Source organism: Nerophis lumbriciformis, linkage group LG02 (genome assembly GCF_033978685.3).
Source record: "Nerophis lumbriciformis linkage group LG02, RoL_Nlum_v2.1, whole genome shotgun sequence".
Taxonomy (NCBI): Eukaryota; Metazoa; Chordata; class Actinopteri; order Syngnathiformes; family Syngnathidae; genus Nerophis; species Nerophis lumbriciformis.
This window is the reverse complement of record NC_084549.2, coordinates 4,760,739-4,785,000: the sequence shown is the minus strand read 5'-3', so window position 1 is coordinate 4,785,000 and position 24,262 is coordinate 4,760,739. Positions and strand designations below refer to the sequence as shown.

Genomic DNA, 24,262 nt, shown 5'->3' with positions numbered 1-24,262 from the left:
ATGTACAGTATATATGTATGTTTTTTGTGGGGTTTTTGTATATGTATATACAGTATGTATGTATGTGTATATATGTATATGAATGTGTGTATACATGTATGTGTATATGTGTGTTTATATATACATATATATATATATATATATATATATATATATATATATAAATTTCACCAAGTACACCTCAGAAATAATGACCGACATTACAATACAGTAGCGCAGTAGGCCTAAGTATTCATAAAAACAAGAAATAGGTTTTAATTAACAAGTACATTTAATATTTTTGGCCACTGTAACATTACACACAGTTTGAACAGTAACACTGCGTTTGAATAAAGGAAAATAAAACACTGTACTTTAATCAAGTGATTCTTTGGCGTACCACTAGTGGTACAAAAGTAGGATATGTGTTCTGGTCATGAGTGCCGGTGTATAATGGTGATGAAAACAACGGTCATGCAGTTGAACTCTGAAAACAACGCTCTCACGATGGTGCGATCAAGCGTGAAATATTCAGAGTGACCACTGCGGAGATCCAAAAAGCGGTCAATCCACACATACCGAGCTAAAAGCTTTTTATGGAAGCATCACGTTTACAGCTGGATTGTAAGCAGACACTTTCATGTTTTTCAATACTTGCTGTATTCTACATGACATGTGATGTAGTGCCATGTTGTCATCTTTGCAGCCAAGTCTGGAACATTCTGTGGGACTAATACGTCATATCTTATGTGTCAATGTTGGCTATCTAGTGAAGGCGGCCATTGTCCGATGCAATGGTGAGTTGAAAGCTGCCACTGAAAAGTACGACAAGACTTCTGAAGAACTGGACATGAAGGTAAACAACACATTTTATCTGGAATCCAACCATTTGTGTTTAGGATAAACAAAAAAATGAACAGTAATACATGTTTGACTTGCTTTATTATTAAAACATCTAATACACTTGTGTCAAACTCAAGGCCAGGGTTGCAGAGGTGGGTAGTAACGCGCTACATTTACTCCGTTACATCTACTTGAGTAACTTTTGGGATAAATTGTACTTCTAAGAGTAGTTTTAATGCAACATACTTTTACTTTTACTTAAGTATATTTATAGAGAAGGAACGCTACTTTTACTCCGCTGCTTTTATCTACATTCAGCTCGCTACTAATTTTTATCGATCTGTTAATGCACGCTTTGTTTGTTTTGGTCTGTCAGACAGACCTTCAAAGTGCCTGCCTTACTGGTGACGTTTCACTTCGTTCCACCAATCAGATGCAGTCACTGGTGACGTTGGACCAATCAAACAGAGCCAGGTGGTCACATGACCTGACTTAAACAAGTTGAAAAACGTATTGGGGTGTTACCATTTAGTGGTCAATTGTACGGAATATGTACTGTATTGTGTGAAGGAAAAAAGATACTTTTTTTATTTCAACCGTACATCCCGTCAAAAGCCTAAAGACTGACCGCACATGAGGACGTTCCTGTCTTCACAATAAAAGTGCCGCTCCATCGCGCCTGCGCTTTCAAAACAAGAGTCTCCAAAAGCCAGCGCAAACAAGCTAGCAAGCTACGGAGTTTGACGCCAATGTATTTCTTGTAAAGTGTATAAAAACGAATATGGAAGCTGGACAAATAAGATGCCAAAAACCCACCACTTTCATGTGGTATTAGACAGAAAGGAGGAACTTTTCTTCTCCTCCATTTGAAAACGTGGTCGTTATCATCACTACTGTCTGATTACAATCAACGCAAGTCATCAGAATCAGGTAATACACCAACTTATATTCTTGTCTTCATGAAAGAAAGGAATCTATATGTTAAACATGCATGTATATTCATTAAAACACCTTTAACATGTAAACAAAAACAGCAAAATAAATACATATAAATTATATACTGTATATATCAATGTATATATATATATATATATATATATATATATATATATATATATATATATATATATATATATATATATATATATATATATATATATATATATATGATATGAGTGTGTATGTTACTCATCAGTTACTCAGTACTTGAGTAGTTTTTTCACAACATACTTTTTACTTTTACTCAAGTAAATATTTGGGTGACTACTCCTTACTTTTAATTGAGTAATAAATCTCTAAAGTAACAGTACTCTTACTTGAGTACAATTTCTGGCTACTCTACCCACCTCTGTAGGGTTGTATGTGGCCCACCAACACCTGGAAATAATGTGGATTAATAAAGCACTTCATCTTTCTTACTAAACATATTCCTTTGCTCAATTTTGACGGAAAAAAATGCATGTGTTGCATACAATTGCATGAGTTTTAAACCTGAGAACAATCTGACCATGCAAAAAACATGATATTGTCCAAAGTGAGGCCTGAACCGAAGCATGTTGCTTGTATTCAGTCACATGACTGACCTCCTCCCAGAAGTGGAAACAATTGGTCTTCAACCAAGCCAAGGTGAACGAGCTGAGTGCGCAAGGGGCCTAGATCTTCCTGCAAAAAGCAGATACGCGAAAAAGTCCAATCATGCAATAGAATTGATCCCTATACTTAATCAAACAGATTTGGAGTTTCCAGACATGTCAAACTACCTGGTGCTTCAGACGTCATTTTACACAACAAAACATGGAACAGCAGGGAGGTCCACAACTTCTTTGTGTGTGGCTGGGTCAAGGACATTGGTGTCAAGATTGTACTGGATAAATCATGCATCGTTTTTTGCCCGGGTAAGGTTGCCTTTCATGAGTTTTAGGATGAGTCCATCCATCAAACTTACTGTATCATTGCCATACTTGATGTTTGTCCTGTAGTCATATGTACTCTTGACACATTTGTGTACAAAGTAAACAAGAGGGGAGACACAGAAGTAGGGCTGGGCAATTAAATGATCGGCGATCGTGATTAATTTCAGTTGGATCACGTTGATCAGCTGTTAGCATGTATTAGCTCCATCAAACATGGCAGAAATGTCTGGTAGAAGATACCACAGTAGGGATGCAACGATGCTCGGTACAATCCTGCACCAGACAATCCACCTTTAATATTAATGATTGGAGGATGCGGGAAGAACTGTGGACACTCTTGTGATTTTGGATCACATCGGACTGTCTGCCCCGCAGAATTTTGAGGACCAGTCATAGACAATTTAGAGTGAAAAGCTAATTTAATTTTCACTCGTATACAAAACATTCTAACTTGGATTGTTTCCCTGGCTTGGAGACTCTCCCGAAGGACAGTAGTGATGGGATCGGCAGTTCTTTTGACTGTACTGAATCACTAGAATCAGTTCCTTAAATTGATTCGTTCAAAAAATTTGTTCACCGAATCACTGTCAATGTAAACTTAAATATGCAAACAAAAAGAAAATAAATACCTTCAAAATAAAACAAATACATTAAGAGCCAGAAATGCCAACATAAAAACTAAATGTTCTGTAGCCTACGTTTAAAAATATAACTAAGTGTCAAGACTTGGTCCTGGTTGTGTGTTTTTCCGGGATGCAACGGAATGTTGGCACAGGCGAGACGGAAATGAAGGTACATGATTTATTTATTAACTATAAATACAAAAAAAGGATCAAACAAAAAGCGCGCACAGTGGCGGAGAATAAACTATGGACAATTAAACAAAACTTGCAAACTATGGCTTGAATAAAGAAAACTTACTTGGCATGGACAAAAAAGGAGCAGCGTGAACGATGGACATGAAAAAATGGACAGAGCATAAATGTGGTGTGAGGTCGTCAGAAAGACAAACTGAAAAACACTGAACTTAAATACTACAGACATGATTAACGAAAACAGGTGCGTGACTCAAGACGTGAAACAGGTGCGTGACGTGACAGGTGAAAACTAATGGTTGCTATGGTGACAAACAAGAGTGCACAATGAGTCCAAACGTGGAACAGGTTAAACTAATGGGTAATCATGCAAACAAGACAAGGGAGTGAAAAGCCAGAAACTAAACAAAACATGACTTAAAACAAAACATGATTACACAGACATGACACTAAGAAAATATCAACTTAAATGTGCAAACAAAAAGAAAATAAATAGGCTACCTTAAATAAAACAAAACAAATATTAAACCAAGTGCCAGAAATGCCAACATTAAAACTAAAATTTCTGTAGCTTACATTTAAAAAATATGAAAATGGAAATATCAACTTAAATATGCAATAAAAAATAAATAGCTTAAATAATATAAAAATCAAGAAACTAAACACACACACACCAAAAGTGTCAAACAAAGGAAAGATTGTTCTTGCACATTATGTTCTCTTTCAAGGTATTTTCGTCCAAAGATCTTGCTTGCCCCTACTCTAGATTTGCATTTAAAAATACAAGCTGGCTGACTTTGGATGAGCTGAGCCGATTATTTTTGTTACAATAACTGTGTAAATAATAGCCTATGTATGTGTACATACATTAGTTATTATTTTTATTTTAAATCTTCTCAAAACAGCCTGCCCTACACTTTTCCCCCCGCCCCTCCCCCTCGCGTCGCTGCTGCTCAGCCTTGCCCTGCACTGACTTTCTTTCTGTCTCCTCTACTCTCATAACTTTATGTGTTGAGATAATGTGTGTGTTTGTTTTCATGTGGCTTGAGTCAACATTAGCCATTAGCTTGGAGACTGAATGGAGAGCGGATGCCAATGGCATGAAACATATGCCCGCGACGGGAGGAGAATCACTCGCGGCATTGGGGCAAGCAGAGAGCGAGAGCGTTGTCGTTCACTGAGTGATTCATGTCGTTAATCCGCGGTGAACGAATCGTTCGCTCGGTCCCTCCCCCCGCCCCCATGATGAATAAGCTGGCTGCGTCGTTCGCCGACGTCGAGGGTTCAGTGAGTCACAGAATGCGCCAGTTCCACTCATACCGGCATGGTCGCGGCGGAGCTCAACTGAACTGAGAAAGGAACGAATCAGTTCATGAAGTGATTCCGTTCAGTACGTTCACTCAAAAGATTCGTTCATTCGAACGAATCGTTCGCGAAAGACACAACATTAAAGGACAGTGCGACAAAGACACAACAAACTCCCTTCTTGTCTCTCATGGACACACATCTGTTGTTGTTGACTTTGGACTTATTGGCTGCACGACATCAAGGCCGCGGAACAGAGACACACTGCAGGCTTACACACACACATGCATCCACAAACATATACGCCACACACACACACCACACCCCCAATCCAACGCCCTCGACGCAAATCCCATAGGGGTGATGGAAGAATGGGCAGTGCCTGAGAGCTGCGGCCTGCCACCATGACCCCCCCCCCACTCCCTCCCCTCTGTTGCTAGATATCTCGAGATGTACGTTGTAATATATATATGTGCTTTGGGAGCCCAGTCTAGTTTGTATTTTTTTACTCATCCTTCTCCAGCGTTTACCTTTTTCCCATCTTTATGGGGCGCCTTGTGGCGACCCATCAGCGTTCCTGTTCTGTAACCCTGTTGTCTAATCTTGACTTGTTTGTGCTGAAAACAAAGTGTTGTTGTACTTGTCCAATGACAATAAAGACCTATCCTATCCTATCCTAGTAAAAATAAAAAAATCATGGTTTTAATCGAAATTGGTTGATATGAAAAAAATAATCATGATAATTGTTTCTGCCTCATTGCCCAGCCCTGTGTAGAAGTACCTTTCCTCACAACGTATCCCTGACCCTAACTCTCTGCTATCCATCCATCCATCCATCTTCTTCCGCTTATCCGAGGTCGGGTCGCGGGGGCAGCAGCTTAAGCAGGGAAGCCCAGACTTCCCTCTCCCCAGCCACTTCGTCCAGCTCCTCCCGGGGGATCCCGAGGCGTTCCCAGGCCAGCCGGGAGAGATAGTCTTCCCAGCGTGTCCTGGGTCTTCCCCGTGGCCTCCTACCGGTCGGACGTGCCCGAAACACCTTCCTAGGGAGGCGTTCGGGTGGCATTCTGACCAGATGCCCGAACCACCTCATCTGGCTCCTCTCGATGTGGAGGAGCAGCGGCTTTACTTTGAGCTCCCCCCGAATGACAGAGCTTCTCACACTATCTCTAAGGGAGAGCCCCGCCACTCGGCGGAGGAAACTCATTTCGGCCGCTTGTACCCGTGATCTTGTCCTTTCGGTCATAACCCAAAGCTCATGACCATAGGTGAGGATGGGAACGTAGATCGACCGGTAAATCGAGAGCTTTGCCTTCCGGCTCAGCTCCTTCTTCACCACAACGGATCGATACAGCGTCCGCATTACTGAAGACGCCGCACCGATCCGCCTGTCGATCTCACGATCCCGGTAAGGTCTATTCAGGTGTACTGGAGAGGAGGCTACGCCGGATAGTCGAACCTCGGATTCAGGAGGAACAGCGTGGTTTTCGTCCTGGTCGTGGAACTGTGGACCAGCTCTATACTCTCGGCAGGGTCCTTGAGGGTGCATGGGAGTTTGCCCAACCAGTCTACATGTGCTTTGTGGACTTGGAGAAGGCATTCGACCGTGTACCCCGGGAAGTCCTGTGGGGAGTGCTCAGAGAGTATGGGGTAACGGACTGTCTTATTGTGGCAGTTCGCTCCCTGTATAATCAGTGTCAGAGCTTGGTCCGCATTGCCGGCACTAAGTCGGACACGTTTCCAGTGAGGGTTGGACTCCGCCAAGGCTGCCCTTTGTCACCGATTCTGTTCATAACCTTTATGGACAGAATTTCTAGGCGCAGTCAGGGCGTTGAGGGGATCTGGTTTGGTGGCTGCAGGATTAGGTCACTGCTATTTGCAGATGATGTGGTCCTGATGGCTTCCTCCGGCCAAGATCTTCAGCTCTCACTGGATCGGTTCGCAGCCGAGTGTGAAGCGACTGGGATGGGAATCAGCACCTCCAAGTCCGAGTCCATGGTTCTCTCCCGGAAAAGGGTGGAGTGCCATCTCCGGGTTGGGGAGGAGATCTTGCCCCAAGTGGAGGAGTTCAAGTACCTCGGAGTCTTGTTCACGAGTGGGGGAAGAGTGGATCGTGAGATCGACTCTCTGCTATGTGTTTGTTAAAAATTATTATACAAACAATATCATGGCAATACTTTGATGGAAAGTACTAAACGAGTACATGTATCAAACAAACCTTTAACAAAGTGGTCAGTGCAAACTCTGCTCCCTTCGAGAGCCACTTTTGCTGTCGTCGCTTACTATAAATTCTTGCACTCTTGCGCTCTTCTTGATTGCCTCTCGAGGTACTCTGAAGAAACGTTTGTCCTTTCAGCAGTTTGTACAGCCGAAACCAACGCAAGCATAGGGAATTTTTCTTCAAGAAAGGCAAAACAGCGTCTATATTACCCACTAGGAACAGACGCTGGCTCGACCACCACGTACATGTAATAAGCCGGATGTGAGGTCATTTAAATCCAAGCAATTGTTGGATTAAAAAATTACGGTCAAAATGTAAAGGGACGAAAAGAACAGTTTGTGATGCGATGATGTGTCCAAACTTCTGCCACCAAGTGTCTCATACTTATTTATTTAAAAATAATAATAGTAATAATTAGGGGTTTAACGGTACACAAAAATTTCTGTTCGGTACGTACCTCGGTTTAGAGGTCACGGTTCGGTTCATTTTCGGTACAGTAAGAAAACAACCAAATATACATTTTTGGGTTATTTATTTACCAAATGTGTAAACAATGGCATAACATACATATACACACAGGGTCCATTGCCAGGGTTCATGTGGTCAACATATATCAAATAAAAACTAAATAAGATACGGCTCAGAATGGTTTCTTAACAAAACCTTTCTACATATAAAGTGCTTTTTTTGAATGATTGATTTAGACTTTTATTAATAGATTGCACAGTACAGTACATATTCTGTACAATTGACCACTAAATGGTCATCAATCAATGTTTATTTATATAGCCCTAAATCACAAGTGTCTCAAAGGGCTGCACAAGCCACAACGACATCCTCGGTACAAAGCCCACATAAGGGCAAGGAAAAACTCACCCCAGTGGGACGTCGATGTGAATGACTATGAGAAGCCTTGGAGAGGACCGCATATGTGGGTAACCCCCCCTCTAGGGGAGACCGAATGCAATGGATGTCGAGTGGGTCTGACATAATATTGTGAGAGTCCAGTCCATAGTGGATCCAACATAATAGTAAGAGTCCAGTCCATAGTGGGGCCAGCAGGACACCATCCCGAGCGTAGACGGGTCAGCAGCGCAGAGATGTTCCCAGCCGATGCACAGGCGAGCGGTCCACCCCGGGTCCCGACTCTGGACAGCCAGCACTTCATCCATGGCCACCGGACCTGTGCCTCCCGCCCTCCACAAGGAAGAGGGGAGCAGAGGAGAAAAGAAAAGAAACGGCAGATCAACTGGTCTAAAGGGGGGTCTATTTAAAGGCTAGAGTATACAAATGAGTTTTAAGATGGGACTTAAATGCTTCTACTGAGGTAGCATCTCTAATTGTTACCGGGAGGGCATTCCATAGTACTGGAGCCCCAATAGAAAATGCTCTATAGCCCGCAGACTTTTTTTGGGCTCTGGGAATCACTAATAAGCCGGAGTTCTTTGAAGGCAGATTTCTTGCCGGGCCATATGGTACAATACAATCGACAAGATAGGACGGAGCTAGACCGTGTAGTATTTTATACGTAAGTAGTAAAACCTTAAAGTCACATCTTAAGTGCACAGGAAGCCAGTGCAGGTGAGCCAGTATAGGTATATATATATGTATATATGTATATAAAGGTATATACAGTATAGGCGTAATATGATCAAACTTTCTTGTTCTTGTCAAAAGTCTAGCAGCCGCATTTTGTACCAATTGTAGTCTTTTAATGCTAGACATAGGGAGACCCGAAAATAATACGTTACAGTAGTCGAGACGAGACGTAACGAACGCATGAATAATGATCTCAGCGTCGCCAGTGGATAAAATAGAACGAATTTTAGCGATATTACGGAGATGAAAGAAGGCCGTTTTAGTAACACTCTTAATGTGTGATTCAAACGAGAGAGTTGGGTCGAAGATAATACCCAGATTCTTTACTGAGTCGCCTTGTTTAATTGTTTGGTTGGTGGTATTATTAAATAAATGTCGGTGTTTAGCAGGACCGATAATCAGCATTTCCGTTTTCTTGGCGTTGAGTTGCAAGAAGTTAGCGGACATCCATTGTTTAATTTCATTAAGACACGCCTCCAGCTGACTACAATCCGGCGTGTTGGTCAGCTTTAGGGGCATGTAGAGTTGGGTGTCATCAGCATAACAATGAAAGCTAACACCGTATTTGCGTATGATGTCGCCTAGCGGCAGCATGTAAATACTAGAGAGTGCAGGGCCAAGAACCGAACCCTGAGGAACTCCGCACGTTACCTTAACATAGTCCGAGGTCACATTATTATGGGAGACGCACTGCATCCTGTCAGTAAGATAAGAGTTAAACCACGACAAAGCTAAGTCTGACATACCAATACGTGTTTTGATACGCTCTAATAAAATATTATGATCGACGGTATCGAAAGCAGAGCTAAGATCAAGAAGCAGTAACATAGATGACGCATCAGAATCCATCGTTAGCAGTAGATCATTAGTCATTTTTGCGAGGGCTGTCTCTGTAGAGTGATTTGCCCTGAAACCGGATTGAAAAGGTTCACAGAGATTGTTAGACACTAAGTGTTTATTTAGCTGCTGTGCGACAATTTTTTCGAGGATTTTCGAAATAAAGGGAAGGTGGGACACCGGCCGGTAGTTTACCATGAGGTCAGGATCAAGGTTAGGTCTTTTGAGCAGAGGAAGAATAACCGCTTTCTTGAATGCTAGGGGAACAGTGCCAGAGGAAAGTGATACGTTTATAATATTTAGCACTGATGGACCTAATAATACAAAAAGCTCCTTGATAAGTTTCCCAGGAAGTGGGAAATAGTAACACCCCAATAAGTTTTTCAACTTGTTTAAGTCTGGGTCCACGTTAATCAACATTAAACTGCCTCAAGTTGTTGCTCAGATTAAATAAAAATGACAAAACTTTTCTTCTAAAAAGTGCAACATTAAACAGTTTCAAGTCAACTCAGCCTCAGATTAACTTTTCTTACCCCCCCAGCCTGGCTAACTTGGCAGTAAGAGGATATATGGGCTCATTGTTCTTCCACCATATAAGTGGGTCAAAATCTAGTTTTTAATGCAATATGGACTTATATCTGCTGTTATAAAAACATTTGTTATTGCTTTAGCCCTGCCTGACTCGCCGAGGAGAGGCTGCTTGAATGCGATGGTGACGCTTCAAATGGGTTAGCATGTTTGACGTGTTGTCAGAAGCAGCTGCTGAACAATGTCGGCAAACCTACGTCCTCCATTGTTGTATCACGCCGCGAGCCGAAATGTTCCCAAACGGGAGATCTTAACGAGGCAGGAGGGTCTTCCAGCTCTGGCTTTTATATGTTGTCGTAGCCCGGTTGTTGCTAGCATGCCGTGTGTTGTGCCTCGGTGTGCATTGTTTACACAACGTGCGTTACGCTACTTGTGTAGAAACTCGTTCAGTACACCTCCGAACCGAACCGAAACCCCCGTACCGAAACGGTTCAATACAAATACACGTACCGGTACACACCTGGTAATAATACAAAAAAAGATACGGAAAGAACATTATATATCCAGTTTTTAAAGACAAAACTTAGGGTCAGCTTTAAGTGACAGTATATTATTAGTCAGTAGTATCAACATTTCAGCTTTTTCTCATTACATTACTTAAGGTTAGCGTTGTGTTTGTTTTTGCTATTTTTAGGGCCCGCATGGCCCATTGCATAAGGACTTATGCAATGGGACATAAGGACCTATTGGATTTGTAAGGTTTTATTCTTTATTCTTTATTCTTCCGCCGCCACATTAAACTGTAATTTGACCCACTTAACATGCTTCAAAACTCACCATATTTGACCCACACATCAGGACCTGCGAAAATTGCCTTTTTTTAAAAAAAAACGAACCTCAAAATTGCGTTCTAGCGCCCCCTAGGGAAAAAAAAAACTAGACTGCCTGTAACTCCCACTAGGAAGGTCGGAGAGACATGAAACAAAAACCTCTATGTAGGTCTGACTTAGACCTACATTTCATAATAGTATATTCTTGGGCTAAAATCAACAGGAAGTTGGCAATTCCCCCTTCAAGACAAAAAAGTACTAAAAACAGTCACTTTTGCCTCTTTGAGGTGTAATTTGACCCCCTTAACATGCTTCAAAACTCACCAAACTGAACGCACACATCAGGACTGGCAAAAATTGTGATCTAATAAAAAACCTAACCCCGAATCTCAAAATTGTGCTCTAGCGCAATTTTTTAATGAAACGCACAAAAAACTGCTCCTCGGATGAAAAAACTGACAAAACTGCCTGTAACTCCCACTGGGAAGGTCGGAGAGACATGAAACAAAAACCTCTATGTAGGGCTCCCTTAGACCTACATTTCATAAATTGACAACCCCCAGCAAAAATCAACAGGAAGTTTGCTATTCCCCCTTCAAAACAAATTTTTTGTAAAAACCGGTCACCTTCCTTCAAAAACTATCTCCTCTGAGCGCGTTTGTCGTTTCGGCTTCAAACTAACACAGGAGAGAGATTAAACCCTTGTGTATAAAATAACAGAACAGCGCTTTAATACCTGCTCCGGTTTTGATTTTATGACCCTTCAAAGACCCGCTGCGCTGATGCTGCTGCGCTGCTGTTTTTTTAAGATGGCTGCTTAAAAGCAGGAAGCACCAGCGTGCCTACACAATGCAGACAAGGTAGGTACACTAGACAAAAGTATTGGGACACTTATGACTACCACCGGACAAAAGTATTGGGACACTTAGGCCGAAAACTGGACAAAAGTATTGGGACACTTAGGCCGAAAACTGGACAAAAGTATTGGGACACTTATGACTACCACCGGACAAAAGTATTGGGACACTTAGGCCGAAAACTGGACAAAAGTATTGGGACACTTAGGCCGAACACTGGACAAAAGTATTGGGACACTTATGACTACCACCGGACAAAAGTATTGGGACACTTAGGCCGAAAACTGGACAAAAGTATTCGGACACTTAGGCCGAAAACTGGACAAAAGTATTGGGACACTTGGGACTACAACTTGACAAAAGTATTGGGACACTTAGGACTACAACTTGCCAAAAGTATTGGGACACTTGGGACTAAAACTGGACAAAAGTATTGGGACACTTAGGACTAGCACCTGCCAAATACGCGGGCCCGACCAACGCTGCTTGCAGCTTTAATTCCTGTTATTTTTTTCCATTTGTAATTATTAATAATACTACACTTTGTCACTTATAACCCAAAACGGACACTGAGTTTTGTATTTAATCCTATTTAGCATTTTTCTTTACAAAAAAAAAATATATCAAAATGTTTTGCGCATACTTTGACTTTTTAGTACGGGGTCCTTGTTTTTCCATAGTTCTCGCCCGGAAAAGGGTGGAGTGCCATCTCCGGGTTGGGGGGGGAGATCTTGCCCCAAGTGGAGGAGTTCAAGTACCTCGGAGTCTTGTTCACGAGTGAGGGAAGAGTGGATCGTGAGATCGACAGGCGGATCGGTGCGGCGTCTTCAGTAATGCGGACGCTGTATCGATCCGTTGTGGTGAAGAAGGAGCTGAGCCGGAAGGCAAAGCTCTCAATTTACCGGTCGATCCACGTTCCCATCCTCACCTATGGTCATGAGCTTTGGGTTATGACCGAAAAGACAAGATCACGGGTACAAGCGGCCGAAATGAGTTTCCTCCGCCGGGTGGCGGGGCTCTCCCTTAGAGATAGGGTGAGAAGCTCTGTCATCCGGGGGGAGCTCAAAGTAAAGTCGCTGCTCCTCCACATGGAAAGGAGCCAGATGAGGTGGTTCGGGCATCTGGTCAGGATGCCACCCGAACGCCTCCCTAGGGAGGTGTTTCGGGCACGTCCGACCGGTAAGAGGCCGCGGGGAAGACCCAGGACACTGTTGCGTTTTGGACCAGTTGTTCCTCCCAGGGAATTCAAGTCACAATTCGCTCCCAAGTTCTTTCCGACACTTAAAGCTGAGTTGAAAAACCACCAGAGACAGAATAGGTATTTTGTAGTATATTCTCAAAGCTTTGCCAATATACATTTTGATTGAGACCAGTCTAACCCTAGAACATTCTATTGCGCCCCCCAAAAATGGTCTGTCTTCCCAACGCCAAAAACCTCTCTTTCCTTCCCCCTCCCTAGCCATAACACAAGCACGTCTCCCTAGCCATAATACATTCCAAAGAACTCAAGGTTAACACACACAGTTTGCTTGCTGACAGAGCATCAAGAGAAGAAATGGAAAACACGAGCTGTTTTCAAATATGACAAAGAAATGGAAGAAGTACAACTTAAATTCGGATATATGTAAATATCTGCCTCCGACAACACGTTGGGAAGACTATGTCTCCCGGCTGGCCTGGGAATGCCTCGGGTTCCCCCGGGAAGAGCTGGACGAAGTGGCTGGGGAGAGGGAAGTCTGGGCTTCCCTGCTTAGGCTGCTGCCCCCGCAACCCGACCTCGGATAAGCGGAAGAAGATGGATGGATGGATGGATGGTCGGTCCTTGTTAGAAAACGTTGCCACGCCCCTGTATTTTTTAAGATATATTCCAAACATTTTGTGTTGGAATAAAGTAACATAATGAGGCGATTATACTTTATAATTGATATAAATGTTGGTGTCATCTGCAAACTCTCTTACGTGCTGAAATGAAATCAAGCTGCTGGTGTGCTTGTGTGATAAATCTGGCCTGCGTTTGAAAGAGCTGTCTTCAGAAAATAATGATGGTGCTTAGAAGCCTGCGAGATGATTGCACTTGGTGTCAATAGACTCCTATGGCCATATAAGCAACATGAATAAACATGCTGCCTTTCTGACGCTGGCCCTAACAGTCCTGGAACATTCACACCCGGGCAAAGTTCCTTTTAGGGTCAACTGTGAAGGAGGTTCATCTTGGAGTTCTTCTCTTTGCTCAATCCAAGGTTATGTGTTTCTCTTGGAGATGAATAAAGCATATATCTATAGTACAGTCTTGTACATGTTCAGGTTACATGCCTTAAGTCAGTGGTGTCCAAAGTACTTTTGGGACTTTTGTGGCCTGCAGGCTATTTTTCTAACGACACCCGGCACGTTTTAAAAATACTATTTAAAAAAACAAAACCAAAAGTGGAGCAAACATGTGAAATGTAACAAGAAAAAGCTGCAATGTTGACTTTGATAACACAAAGCCGACATGCAGGCTGTTTTTTAATTTGAAACTGTCATTGTTCAAAAATAATAATGAAACAAAATCAATGTTGTTATGAATTATTGGCATATTCAAAGCTCCAATTATTTGACAGCAAATATTCCACTTGGAAATTTTTGTGGTGGAAAATATTACATATTTCGTCTCTTTGCCATATAAAAAACAACGTTTTCTTTGACAAAAGGGGCACATAAAACATACTTGCCAACCCTCCCGGATTTTCCGGGAGACTCCCGAAATTCAGCGCCTCTCCCGAAAACCTCCCGGGACAAATTTTCTCCCGAAAAACTCCCGAAATTCAGGCGGACCTGAGTGACGTGTTGACAACACACAACAACAGTGTCTACCGTAAAGCAGTTCGTCTGCCGTAAACAGCAATGTTGTGACACTTTTAAACAGGACAATACTGCCATCTACTGTACATGCATATGTGACCCACCCATAATGTGTCACATTTTTGTGTTGATTTATTTATTTTATTTTGTGGTTTGAATTCGTTTTTGGAGCTGTCATTCCACATTTATCAGTATTCACATTGGTCAGTAGGGGGCAGTAGGGCGTTTCTTCCCAATTGAATGCTATCACCTGCAGACTGGAAGTGTCTTGTCATTCTGATGAGCGCGACCAGTCTGTGAACAATTGAAACGTCCTGTGTGCTTTTTCCTCCTGTATAACAGGTTAGTTTTGGTGAATTAACTCACTGAATAATATCCATGTGATCTTTATAAGTTTAAGTACACATTCTGATGGTGGAGCCTAACTCTAAAGTGTTTGTGAGTTGTAGTTTGTAAATGAACACTGAAATTCAAGTATTTATTTTAATTTATATATATATATATATATATATATATATATATATATATATATATATATATATATATATATATATATATATAGCTAGAATTCACTGAAAGTCAAGTATTTCTTATATATATATATATATCTTAACCACGCTCCCGCCCCCACCCCCCACCCCCCACCTCCCGAAATCGGAGGTCTCAAGGTTGGCAAGTATGACATAAAAACAAATAAAGAAATGATAAAAACATATAATCGACGGTAAATCTGACGTTGACCTAGAGCAGGGGTCGGCAACCCGCGGCTCTAGAGCCGCATGCGGCTCTTTAGCGCCGCCCTAGTGGCTCTCTGGAGCTTTTTCAAAAATGTATGAAAAATGGAAAAAGTTGAGGGTAAAAATATATATTTTTTGTTTTAATATGGTTTCTGTAGGAGGACAAACATGCCACAAACCTCCCTAATTGTTATAAAGCACACTGTTTATATTAAACATGCTTCACTGATTCGAGTATTTGGCGAGCGCCGTTTTGTCCTACTAATTTTGGCAGTCCTTGAACTGACCTTAGTTTGTTTACATGTATATCTTTCTGCGACTTTCTAGGACGTGTTTTATGCCACTTCTTTTTCTGTCTCATGTTGTCCACCAAACTTTTAACGTTGTGCATGAATCCACAAAGGTGAGTTTTGTTGATGTTATTGACTTGTGTGGAGTGCTAATCAGACATATTTGGTCAGTGCATGACTGCGAGCTAATCGATGCTAACACATACCTGCCAACTACTCCGGTTTTCCCGTAATTAGTACGGTTTTCATCAACCTATTCCGGGTTACGGTTGCAGTGATAAAAAATACGGTTTTTCATTCATTTAAAAAAAAATGTTTTTTTTAAAGTTTTATTCACGAAATCGCGTAACAACAATGACAATCGACACTGCTTCCCGTAACTTCCTATCGAGCCATTCCGAATGCCATGCGCGAGGCTATTTATAGCACCGCTGCCAAGCACGAGGCACCAGTTGCCATTGTTTCCAAACGAGCGAACGATCATGGAATCAGTCGGAGAAAAATCGCATACGAGTCTTAAACCGAAAAGAAAACTGCAGTCATTCCATGAAGAATATTCAAAAGCCTATCCGGGAATAATTATCCGTTCCAAAAAGGGTGAAAACTACGCGAATTGCACCTTGTGCAGACAAGATTTTTCGATCGGACACGGAGGAATTAGCGATGTAAAAGACCACGTTGGGACAAAAAAAACACAAGTCTAATGCCGTTGCTAGCGATACAAGTGGAAAACTTTCAACGTTTTTCGTCGCCCAAACAGATTCTTTGGATGTGATAAATGCAGAAGTTTTATTTACGGAGGCAATAATTGAGCATGGACTTCCAATCGCACTGGCTGATCACATGGGACAGTTATTTCGGAAAATGTTTCCCGACTCGAAAATCGCCAAAAAATATGGATGTGGTCGAACCAAAACATCAAACATTATTCAGTTGACAATAAAGTTACCATACCATTTTTGCAGTACGATCAATCTGATAGAATACATTTGGATTTTAGCCACAAAAAGGTAATGACACCAATGTTATCTATTGGAATTGTTTAGTACTGTTATACTGTTAAAAGTGTTTATACTATTTATGCTTTCAAGTCCAAGTTGAAGAAATCTTGTTAAATGTTGACAGCATAACTACCAAAATACAGAAGTATGTCCTTAATATTTTTGCAGTGCTATTTCTGTTGAAAAGTTCAAATGATTACATTAGAGATGTGATGTGCCACTTTTCAAGTGTCTGATGGCTTCAATTAATTTTCATAAATGTTTCATATTTTGAATTCTTTTGAAAGGCTTACAAAAAACTACATTTGAATTGTAATTCCATGCTATTGACAGGACTATTAATTTTAATGAAGTTAGCTTACCATGTTTACAGTATGATAATTGTGATAGAAATTTGAATTTTAGGCACAGAATATTTTTTACAATTGAACAAGGCAGTAGATTATACAAGCTTGGACAGAAAGTTAATAATGACACCAATTTTTTTTTTTATGGAATTGTTTAGTACTGTTTTACCATTTGTTTACTGTAAAAAGTGTTTATACTTTCAATTAACAAATTGAAGTCTTGTGAAAGGTTGACAGGATAACTGGCATTAACTGTCAAAATAATTTCAAACTATTGAAGTTAGCTTACAGAATAAACATGTCAATCAACCCATATGATTTTTGCTGTAATATTTTTGTTTTGAAAAGTCACTGTGACTGATAGAAAAGTGATGGTTTTAGCAACATTTTAACCTGTCTGAATGCTAATAATCATTTTGCGTCGGGGGGCGAACCTGAACCCCCCACCAGGACTTTGTCCTGGACCTACCGGGGCCTGCGGCCCCTGGACCCTGGCTACTAGGTTTTTCTGATTTCAAAAGTTGGCAGGTATGAACATATAATCGACGGTAAATCTGACGTTGACCTAGAGCAGGGGTCGGCAACCCCGCATGCGGCTCTTTAGCGCCGCCCTAGTGGCTCTCTGGAGCTTTTTCAAAAATGTATGAAAAATGGAAAAAGTTGAGGGGAAAAATATATATTTTTTGTTTTAATATGGTTTCTGTAGGAGGACAAACATGCCACAAACCTCCCTAATTGTTATAAAGCACACTGTTTATATTAAACATGCTTCACTGATTCGAGTATTTGGCGAGCGCCGTTTTGTCCTACTAATTTTGGCAGTCCTTGAACTCACCTTAGTTTGTTTACATGTATATCTTTCTGCGACTTTCTAGGACGTGTTTTATGCCACTTCTTTTTCTGTCTCATGTTGTCCACCAAACTTTTAACGTTGTGCATGAATCCACAAAGGTGAGTTTTGTTGATGTTATTGACTTGTGTGGAGTGCTAATCAGACATATTTGGTCAGTGCATGACTGCGAGCTAATCGATGCTAACATGCTATTTAGGCTAGCTATATGTACATATTGCATCATTATGCCTCAATTGTAGCTATATTTGAGCTCATTTAGTTTCCTTTAAGTCATATTAATTCAATTTATATCTCATGACACACTATCTGTATGTAATATGGCTTTTAATTTTTTGCGGCTCCAGACAGATTTGTTTTTGTATTTTTGGTCCAATAAGGCTCTTTCAACATTTTGGGTTGCCGACCCCTGACCTAGAGATTAAAGTTATAAAAAAAAATGTTTAACACTTTTATGAGTAGGACCCTTTTGGATCCACAAGAATATGTGTGGGATATATTTTAGTCCTGGGTTCAATCCCGGGCTCGGGATCTTTCTGTGTGGAGTTTGCATGTTCTCCCCGTGACTGCGTGGGTTCCCTACGGGTATTCCGGCTTCCTCCCACCTCCAAAGACATGCACCTGGAGATAGGTTGATTGGCAACACTAAATTGGCCCGAGTGTGTGAATGTTGTCTGTCTATCTGTGTTGGCCCTGTGATGAGGTGGCGACTTGTCCAGGGTGTACCCCGCCTTCCGCCCGAATGCAGCTGAGATAGGCTCCAGCACCCTCCGCGACCCCAAAAAGGACAAACGGTAGAAAATGGATGCTCAAAAAAATAATAATGAATTAAAATCAATGTTTTGAATTATTGACCTATTCAAGACTCCAATTATTTCACTTCGAATATTCCACTTCGACATTTTTTTTTTTGGGGGGGGGGGGGGGGGGGTTTCTTTGTGTACAAAGGAGTTGGCTTTTCCGTTGGAATGCCAGATCAACTGGGGGGAGGGGTTAAACTATCATATATTTTGTGTTTTTGACCTAAAAAAAAGGCATTAAAACATGAAAATGAATTAAATGAACTCAACAGATAGGCCAGTGTTCTGTCAGTTATTGAAGATTCTCGGAAAAAACTACCAGTAGCGTAAAACTGTTGAAAATGTTAGCTCCAATTATTTGTGTCAATGTTAATTAATCAATGTTTATTTATATAGCCCTAAATCACAAGTGTCTCAAAGGGCTGCACAAGCCACAATGACATCCTTGGTTCAAATCCCACATCAGAGCAAGGAAAAACTCAACCCAGTGGGATGACAATGAGAAACATTGGAGAGGACCACAAATGTGGGTGACCCCAACCCTCTAGGGCGACCGGTGCAATGGACATCGAGTGGATCTAGCATAATATTGTGAAAGTCCAGTCCATAGTGGATCTAACATAATAGTGAGAGAGTCCAGTCCATAGTGGATCTAACTTTATAGTGAGAGTCCAGTCCATAGTAGATTTAACATAATAGTGTGAGAGTCCAGTCCATAGTGGATCTAACATAATAGTGTGAAAGTCCAGTCCATAGTGGATCTAACATAATAGTGTGAAAGTCCAGTCCATAGTGGATCTAACATAATAGTGAGAGAGTCCAGTTCATAATGGATCTAACATAATAGTGTGAGAGTCCAGTCCATAGTGGATTTAACATAATAGTGTGAAAGTCCAGTTCATAGTGGATCTAACATAATAGTGTGAGAGTCCAGTCCATAGTGGATCTAACATAATAGTGAGAGAGTCCAGTCCATAATGGATCTAACATAATAGTGTGAGAGTCCAGTCCATAGTGGATTTAACATAATAGTGTGAAAGTCCAGTCCATAGTGGATCTAACATAATAGTGAGAGTCCAGTTCATAGTGGATCTAACATAATAGTGAGAGAGTCCAGTCCATAGTGGATCTAACATAATAGTGAGAGTCCAGTCCATAGTGGATCTAACATAATAGTGAGAGTCCAGTCCATAGTGGATCTAACATATTAGTGTGAGAGTCCAGTCCATAATGGATCTAACATAATAGTGTGAGAGTCCAGTCCATAGTGGATCTAACATAATAGTGAGAGTCCAGTCCATAGTGGATCTAACATAATAGTGAGAGTCCAGTCCATAGTGGATTTAACATAATAGTGTGAAAGTCCAGTCCATAGTGGATCTAACATAATAGTGAGAGTCCAGTCCATAGTGGATCTAACATAATAGTGAGAGTCCAGTCCATAGTGGGGCCAGCAGGAAACCATCCCGAGCGGAGACGGGTCAGCAGCGCAGAGATGTCCCCAACCGATGCACAGGCGAGCGGTCCACCCCGGGTCCCGACTCTGGACAGCCAGCATTTCATCCGTGGCCACCAAACCTGTGCCCCCCCCCTCCACAAGGGAGAGGGGGGCAAATAAATAAATAAATGGGTTATACTTGTATAGCGCTTTTCTACCTTCAAGGTACTCAAAGCACTTTGGCAGTATTTCTACATTCACACATTCACACACTGATGGCGCTAACCAGCAGCCATCAGGAGCAAATAATCAAATGTATATGCTTGTTCTTATGCTTTCTGAGCTCACTATGTTCACTGCTCGCTGTACATATCCTATGAAGTCAGACCTACACTGTTTCAATGTCCATTTCTCAGATGATGCAATTGTTGATGACTGAAGTGCTGATATCAACTAAACCTCTGTATATTCTTCTCTGCGGACCTTTCAAAATAAGTGTTGCTAAAAAACAAAGAAAAAGCAACACAGATGTGTCCCTGACGTGGACTTGAGAGACTTTTCAGTTATGGTTACTGACTTTATTAACGACTGCCTTTCAGGAGCAGCAGTTGTCCTCCATGAGGCTGCAGAGGGACTTGATGAATAAATGTAAAGAAGAGATGTCCAAACACATTCAGGAGCTTCTCTGCCAAAAGCGTCACCTCAAGGAACGTCTGGTAGGCACACACAACTTTTATTCAAAGAAACACGGTCGTATTTGATGGTTCACAGGGAAGAGTATCAGTGAGTAGTCGTATTATTGGGCTGTTATTTCTCATGGTCTGACCTTCCAAAGCAGGACAAGATCAGAGCAGAGTTCCAAGACGAACAGAGCGTCTTCCTGCAGGAGGTGTTCACCTTCAACAGTGACTTCAGTCTGGGCGGCAGCAGAGAGACTGTGTTGACCAGTCAAACACACACTGAGGTCCTGAACCTGGACAGACAGGTGGACTTGTTCCACAAAGGTCATTAAGGAGGATTCTAGTCTACATGTAACACACTTTCTTGTGGTCCAGATAAGTACAGTAGTACCTCAAATTATGAACTCAATTGCGTCTCTGATCAAGCTTGTAACGCTGTGCCCATTGGAATTCATCCATCCATCCATCCATCTTCTTCCGCTTATCCGAGGTCGGGTCGCGGGGGCAGCAGCCTAAGCAGGGAAGCCCAGACTTCCCTCTCCCCAGCCACTTCGTCCAGCTCTTCCTGTGGGACCCCGAGGCGTTCCCAGGCCAGCCGGGAGACATTGTCTTCCCAACGTGTCCTGGGTCTTCCCCGCGGCCTCCTACCGGTCGGACGTGCCCGAAACATCTCCCTAGGGAGGCGTTCAGGTGGCATCCTGACCAGATGCCCGAACCACCTCATCTGGCTCCTCTCGATGTGGAGGAGCAGCGGCTTTACTTTGAGCTCCCCCCGGATGGCAGAGCTTCTCACCCTATCTCTAAGGGAGAGCCCCGCCACCCGGCGAAGGAAACTCATTTCGGCCGCTTGTACCCGTGATCTTGTCCTTTCGGTCATAACCCAAAGCTCATGACCATAGGTGAGGATGGGAACGTAGATCGACCGGTAAATTGAGAGCTTTGCCTTCCGGCTCAGCTCCTTCTTCACCACAACGGATCGATACAGCGTCCGCATTACTGAAGACGCCGCACCGATCCGCCTGTCGATCTCACGATCCACTCTTCCCTCACTCGTGAACAAGACTCCGAGGTACTTGAACTCCTCCACTTGGGGCAAGATCTCCTCCCCAACCCGGAGATGGCACTCCACCCTTTTCCGGGCGAGAACCATGGACTCGGACTTGGAGGTGCTGATTCTCATCCCAGTCGCTTCACATTCGGCTGCGAACCGATCCAGTGAGAGCTGAAGATCCTGGCCAGATGAAGCCATCAGGACCACATCATCTGCAAAAAGCAGAGACCTAATCCTGCAGCCACCAATCCAGATCCCCTCAACGCCTAGACTGCGCCTAGAAATTCTGTCCATAAAAGTTATGAACAGAATCGGTGACAAAGGGCAGCCTTGGCGGAGTCCAACCCTCACTGGAAACGTGTCCGACTTACTGCCGGCAATGCGGACCAAGCTCTGGCACTGAGCATACAGGGAGCGGACTGCCACAATCAAACAGTCCGATACCCCATACTCTCTGAGCACTCCCCACAGGACTTCCCGAGGGACACGGTCGAATGCCTTCTCCAAGTCCACAAAACACATGTAGACTGGTTGGGCAAACTCCCATGCACCCTCAAGGACCCTGCCGAGAGTATAGAGCTGGTCCACAGTTCCACGACCAGGACGAAAACCACACTGTTCCTCCTGAATCCGAGGTTCGACTATCCGGCGTAGCCTCCTCTCCAGTGCACCTGAATAGACCTTACCGGGAAGGCTGAGGAATTCATTTAAATCATTTTAATCTGTACTTGCTCCTCCCCAGAATATCACAATTTCAACTAAAATACACTTTTAGATAATACTTATTTTAACAGGATGTATAGTACAATTGACTATGGTAGTTTTATGAAGTAATGTAAAAAAATAAATAATGTACCTCTTCCAGCAGACTGAAGAGGACTATAAAATCTGTTCTGATTGGCGTCTCATTAAATCCAACGGGCGAGAACGTTAACGATGGTCATCACTAATGTTCCTGAGCAGTAGCGACGAATGCCGTTAAACATGTGGATATTAGTTATACTATCTCCCACAATCGGAGTCGGGGGTGAGTAAGGGCACCTTCAGGCATGGACAGGAAGTCAAGGTGAGGATGGAGGAGCAAAATGGGCTGGAAGAAGCTGCTAATGGTCTCCAATGGTTACAAAACAATCATATTTAGCTATAAGCTAATGCTAGTGAGTAAAACCCGATGTGTTCAGGCAGATCTTAAGGGGTTTCCTGTGACATTTGCTACGCCAGTGAGCAGCGGGTAGGCTCTGAACTAAAATGTATCCTCGCAAGTTCAAGCGAACATCAGGTCGTTGTATTTAACTGTACCTAATGTCAGTTTGTCTGAGAAGATGTTTCTCATCGACTAGATCTGACCTAGATCTATGAGCAAATGAAACTTGCTTGGATGAAAGGACAAACGTCTTCTAAGGCCAACTGAACATTCCATTTGTGATCGATAGATAGATAGAATGCAACTCGGCCTTCCCGGTAAGGTCTATTCAGGTGTACTGAATAGGACGCTACGCCGGATAGTCGAACCTCGGATTCAGGCGGAACAGTGCGGTTTTCGTCCTGGAACTGTGGACCAGCTCTATACTCTCGGCAGGGTCCTTGAGGGTGCATGGGAGTTTGCCCAAACAGTCTACATGTGCTTTGTGGACATGGAGAAGGCATTCGGCCGTGTACCTCGGGAATTCCTGTGGGGAGTGCTCAGAGAGTATGGGGTATCGGACTGTCTGATTGTGGCGCTCCGCTCCCTGTACGATCAGTGTCAGAGCTTGGTCCGCATTGCCGGCAGTAAGTCGGACACGTTTCCAGTGAGGGTTGGACTCCGCCAAGGCTACCCTTTGTCACCGATTCTGTTCATAACTTTTATGGACAGAATTTCTAGGCTCAGTCAGGGCGTTGAGGGGGATCCGGTTTGGTGGCTGCTTTTTGCAGATGATGTGGTCCTGATGGCTTCATCTGGCCAGGATCTTCAGCTCTCACGGGATCGGTTCTCAGCCGAGTGTGAAGCAACTGGGATGAGAATCAGCACCTCCAAGTCAGAGTCAATGGTTCTCGCCCGGAAAAGGGTGGAGTGCCATCTCCGGGTTAGGGAGGAGACCCTGCCCCTAGTGGAGGAGTTCAAGTACCTCGGAGTCTTGTTCATGAGTGAGGGAAGAGTGGATGGTGAGATCGACAGGTCTTCAGTAATGCGGACTCTGTATCGATCCGTTGTGGGGAAGAAGGAGCTGAGCCGGAAGGCAAAGCTCTCGATTTAGCGGTCGATCTACGTTCCCATCCTCACCTATGGTCATGAGCTTTGGGTTATGACCGAAAGGACAAGATCACGGGTACAAGCGGCCCAAATGAGTTTCCTCCGCCGGGTGGCGTGGCTCTCCCTTAGAGAGTGTGGTAGTAACCTGCAAGTTTCATCCTTCTGGATGCCACCTTGTCACCCAGCCTTGACAGACCTTCGTACAGACGCTCGTCGGTCCCATGCTGGTTCTGCTTGATGTTTCGACGCACACGTAGCATCCACCAAGAG

At 42.9% G+C, this 24,262-nt stretch overlaps 1 protein-coding gene across 3 annotated transcripts in view; it reads left to right on the top strand.

Moving 5' to 3' along the window:
* The window catches only part of ccdc172 (coiled-coil domain containing 172), a 52,113-nt gene that overhangs the window by 12,391 nt on the left and 15,460 nt on the right, over positions 1–24,262 (top strand). For 2 of the 3 annotated variants that reach the window (XM_061932796.1, XM_061932719.1), the window contains exons 3-5: positions 750–835; positions 20,628–20,744; positions 20,864–21,032. In XM_061932796.1, the coding sequence (XP_061788780.1) occupies positions 750–835; positions 20,628–20,744; positions 20,864–21,032 (372 nt within the window). The remainder of the gene's footprint in view (positions 1–749; positions 836–20,627; positions 20,745–20,863; positions 21,033–24,262) is intronic. The other variant, XM_061932880.1, reaches the window with a different exon arrangement.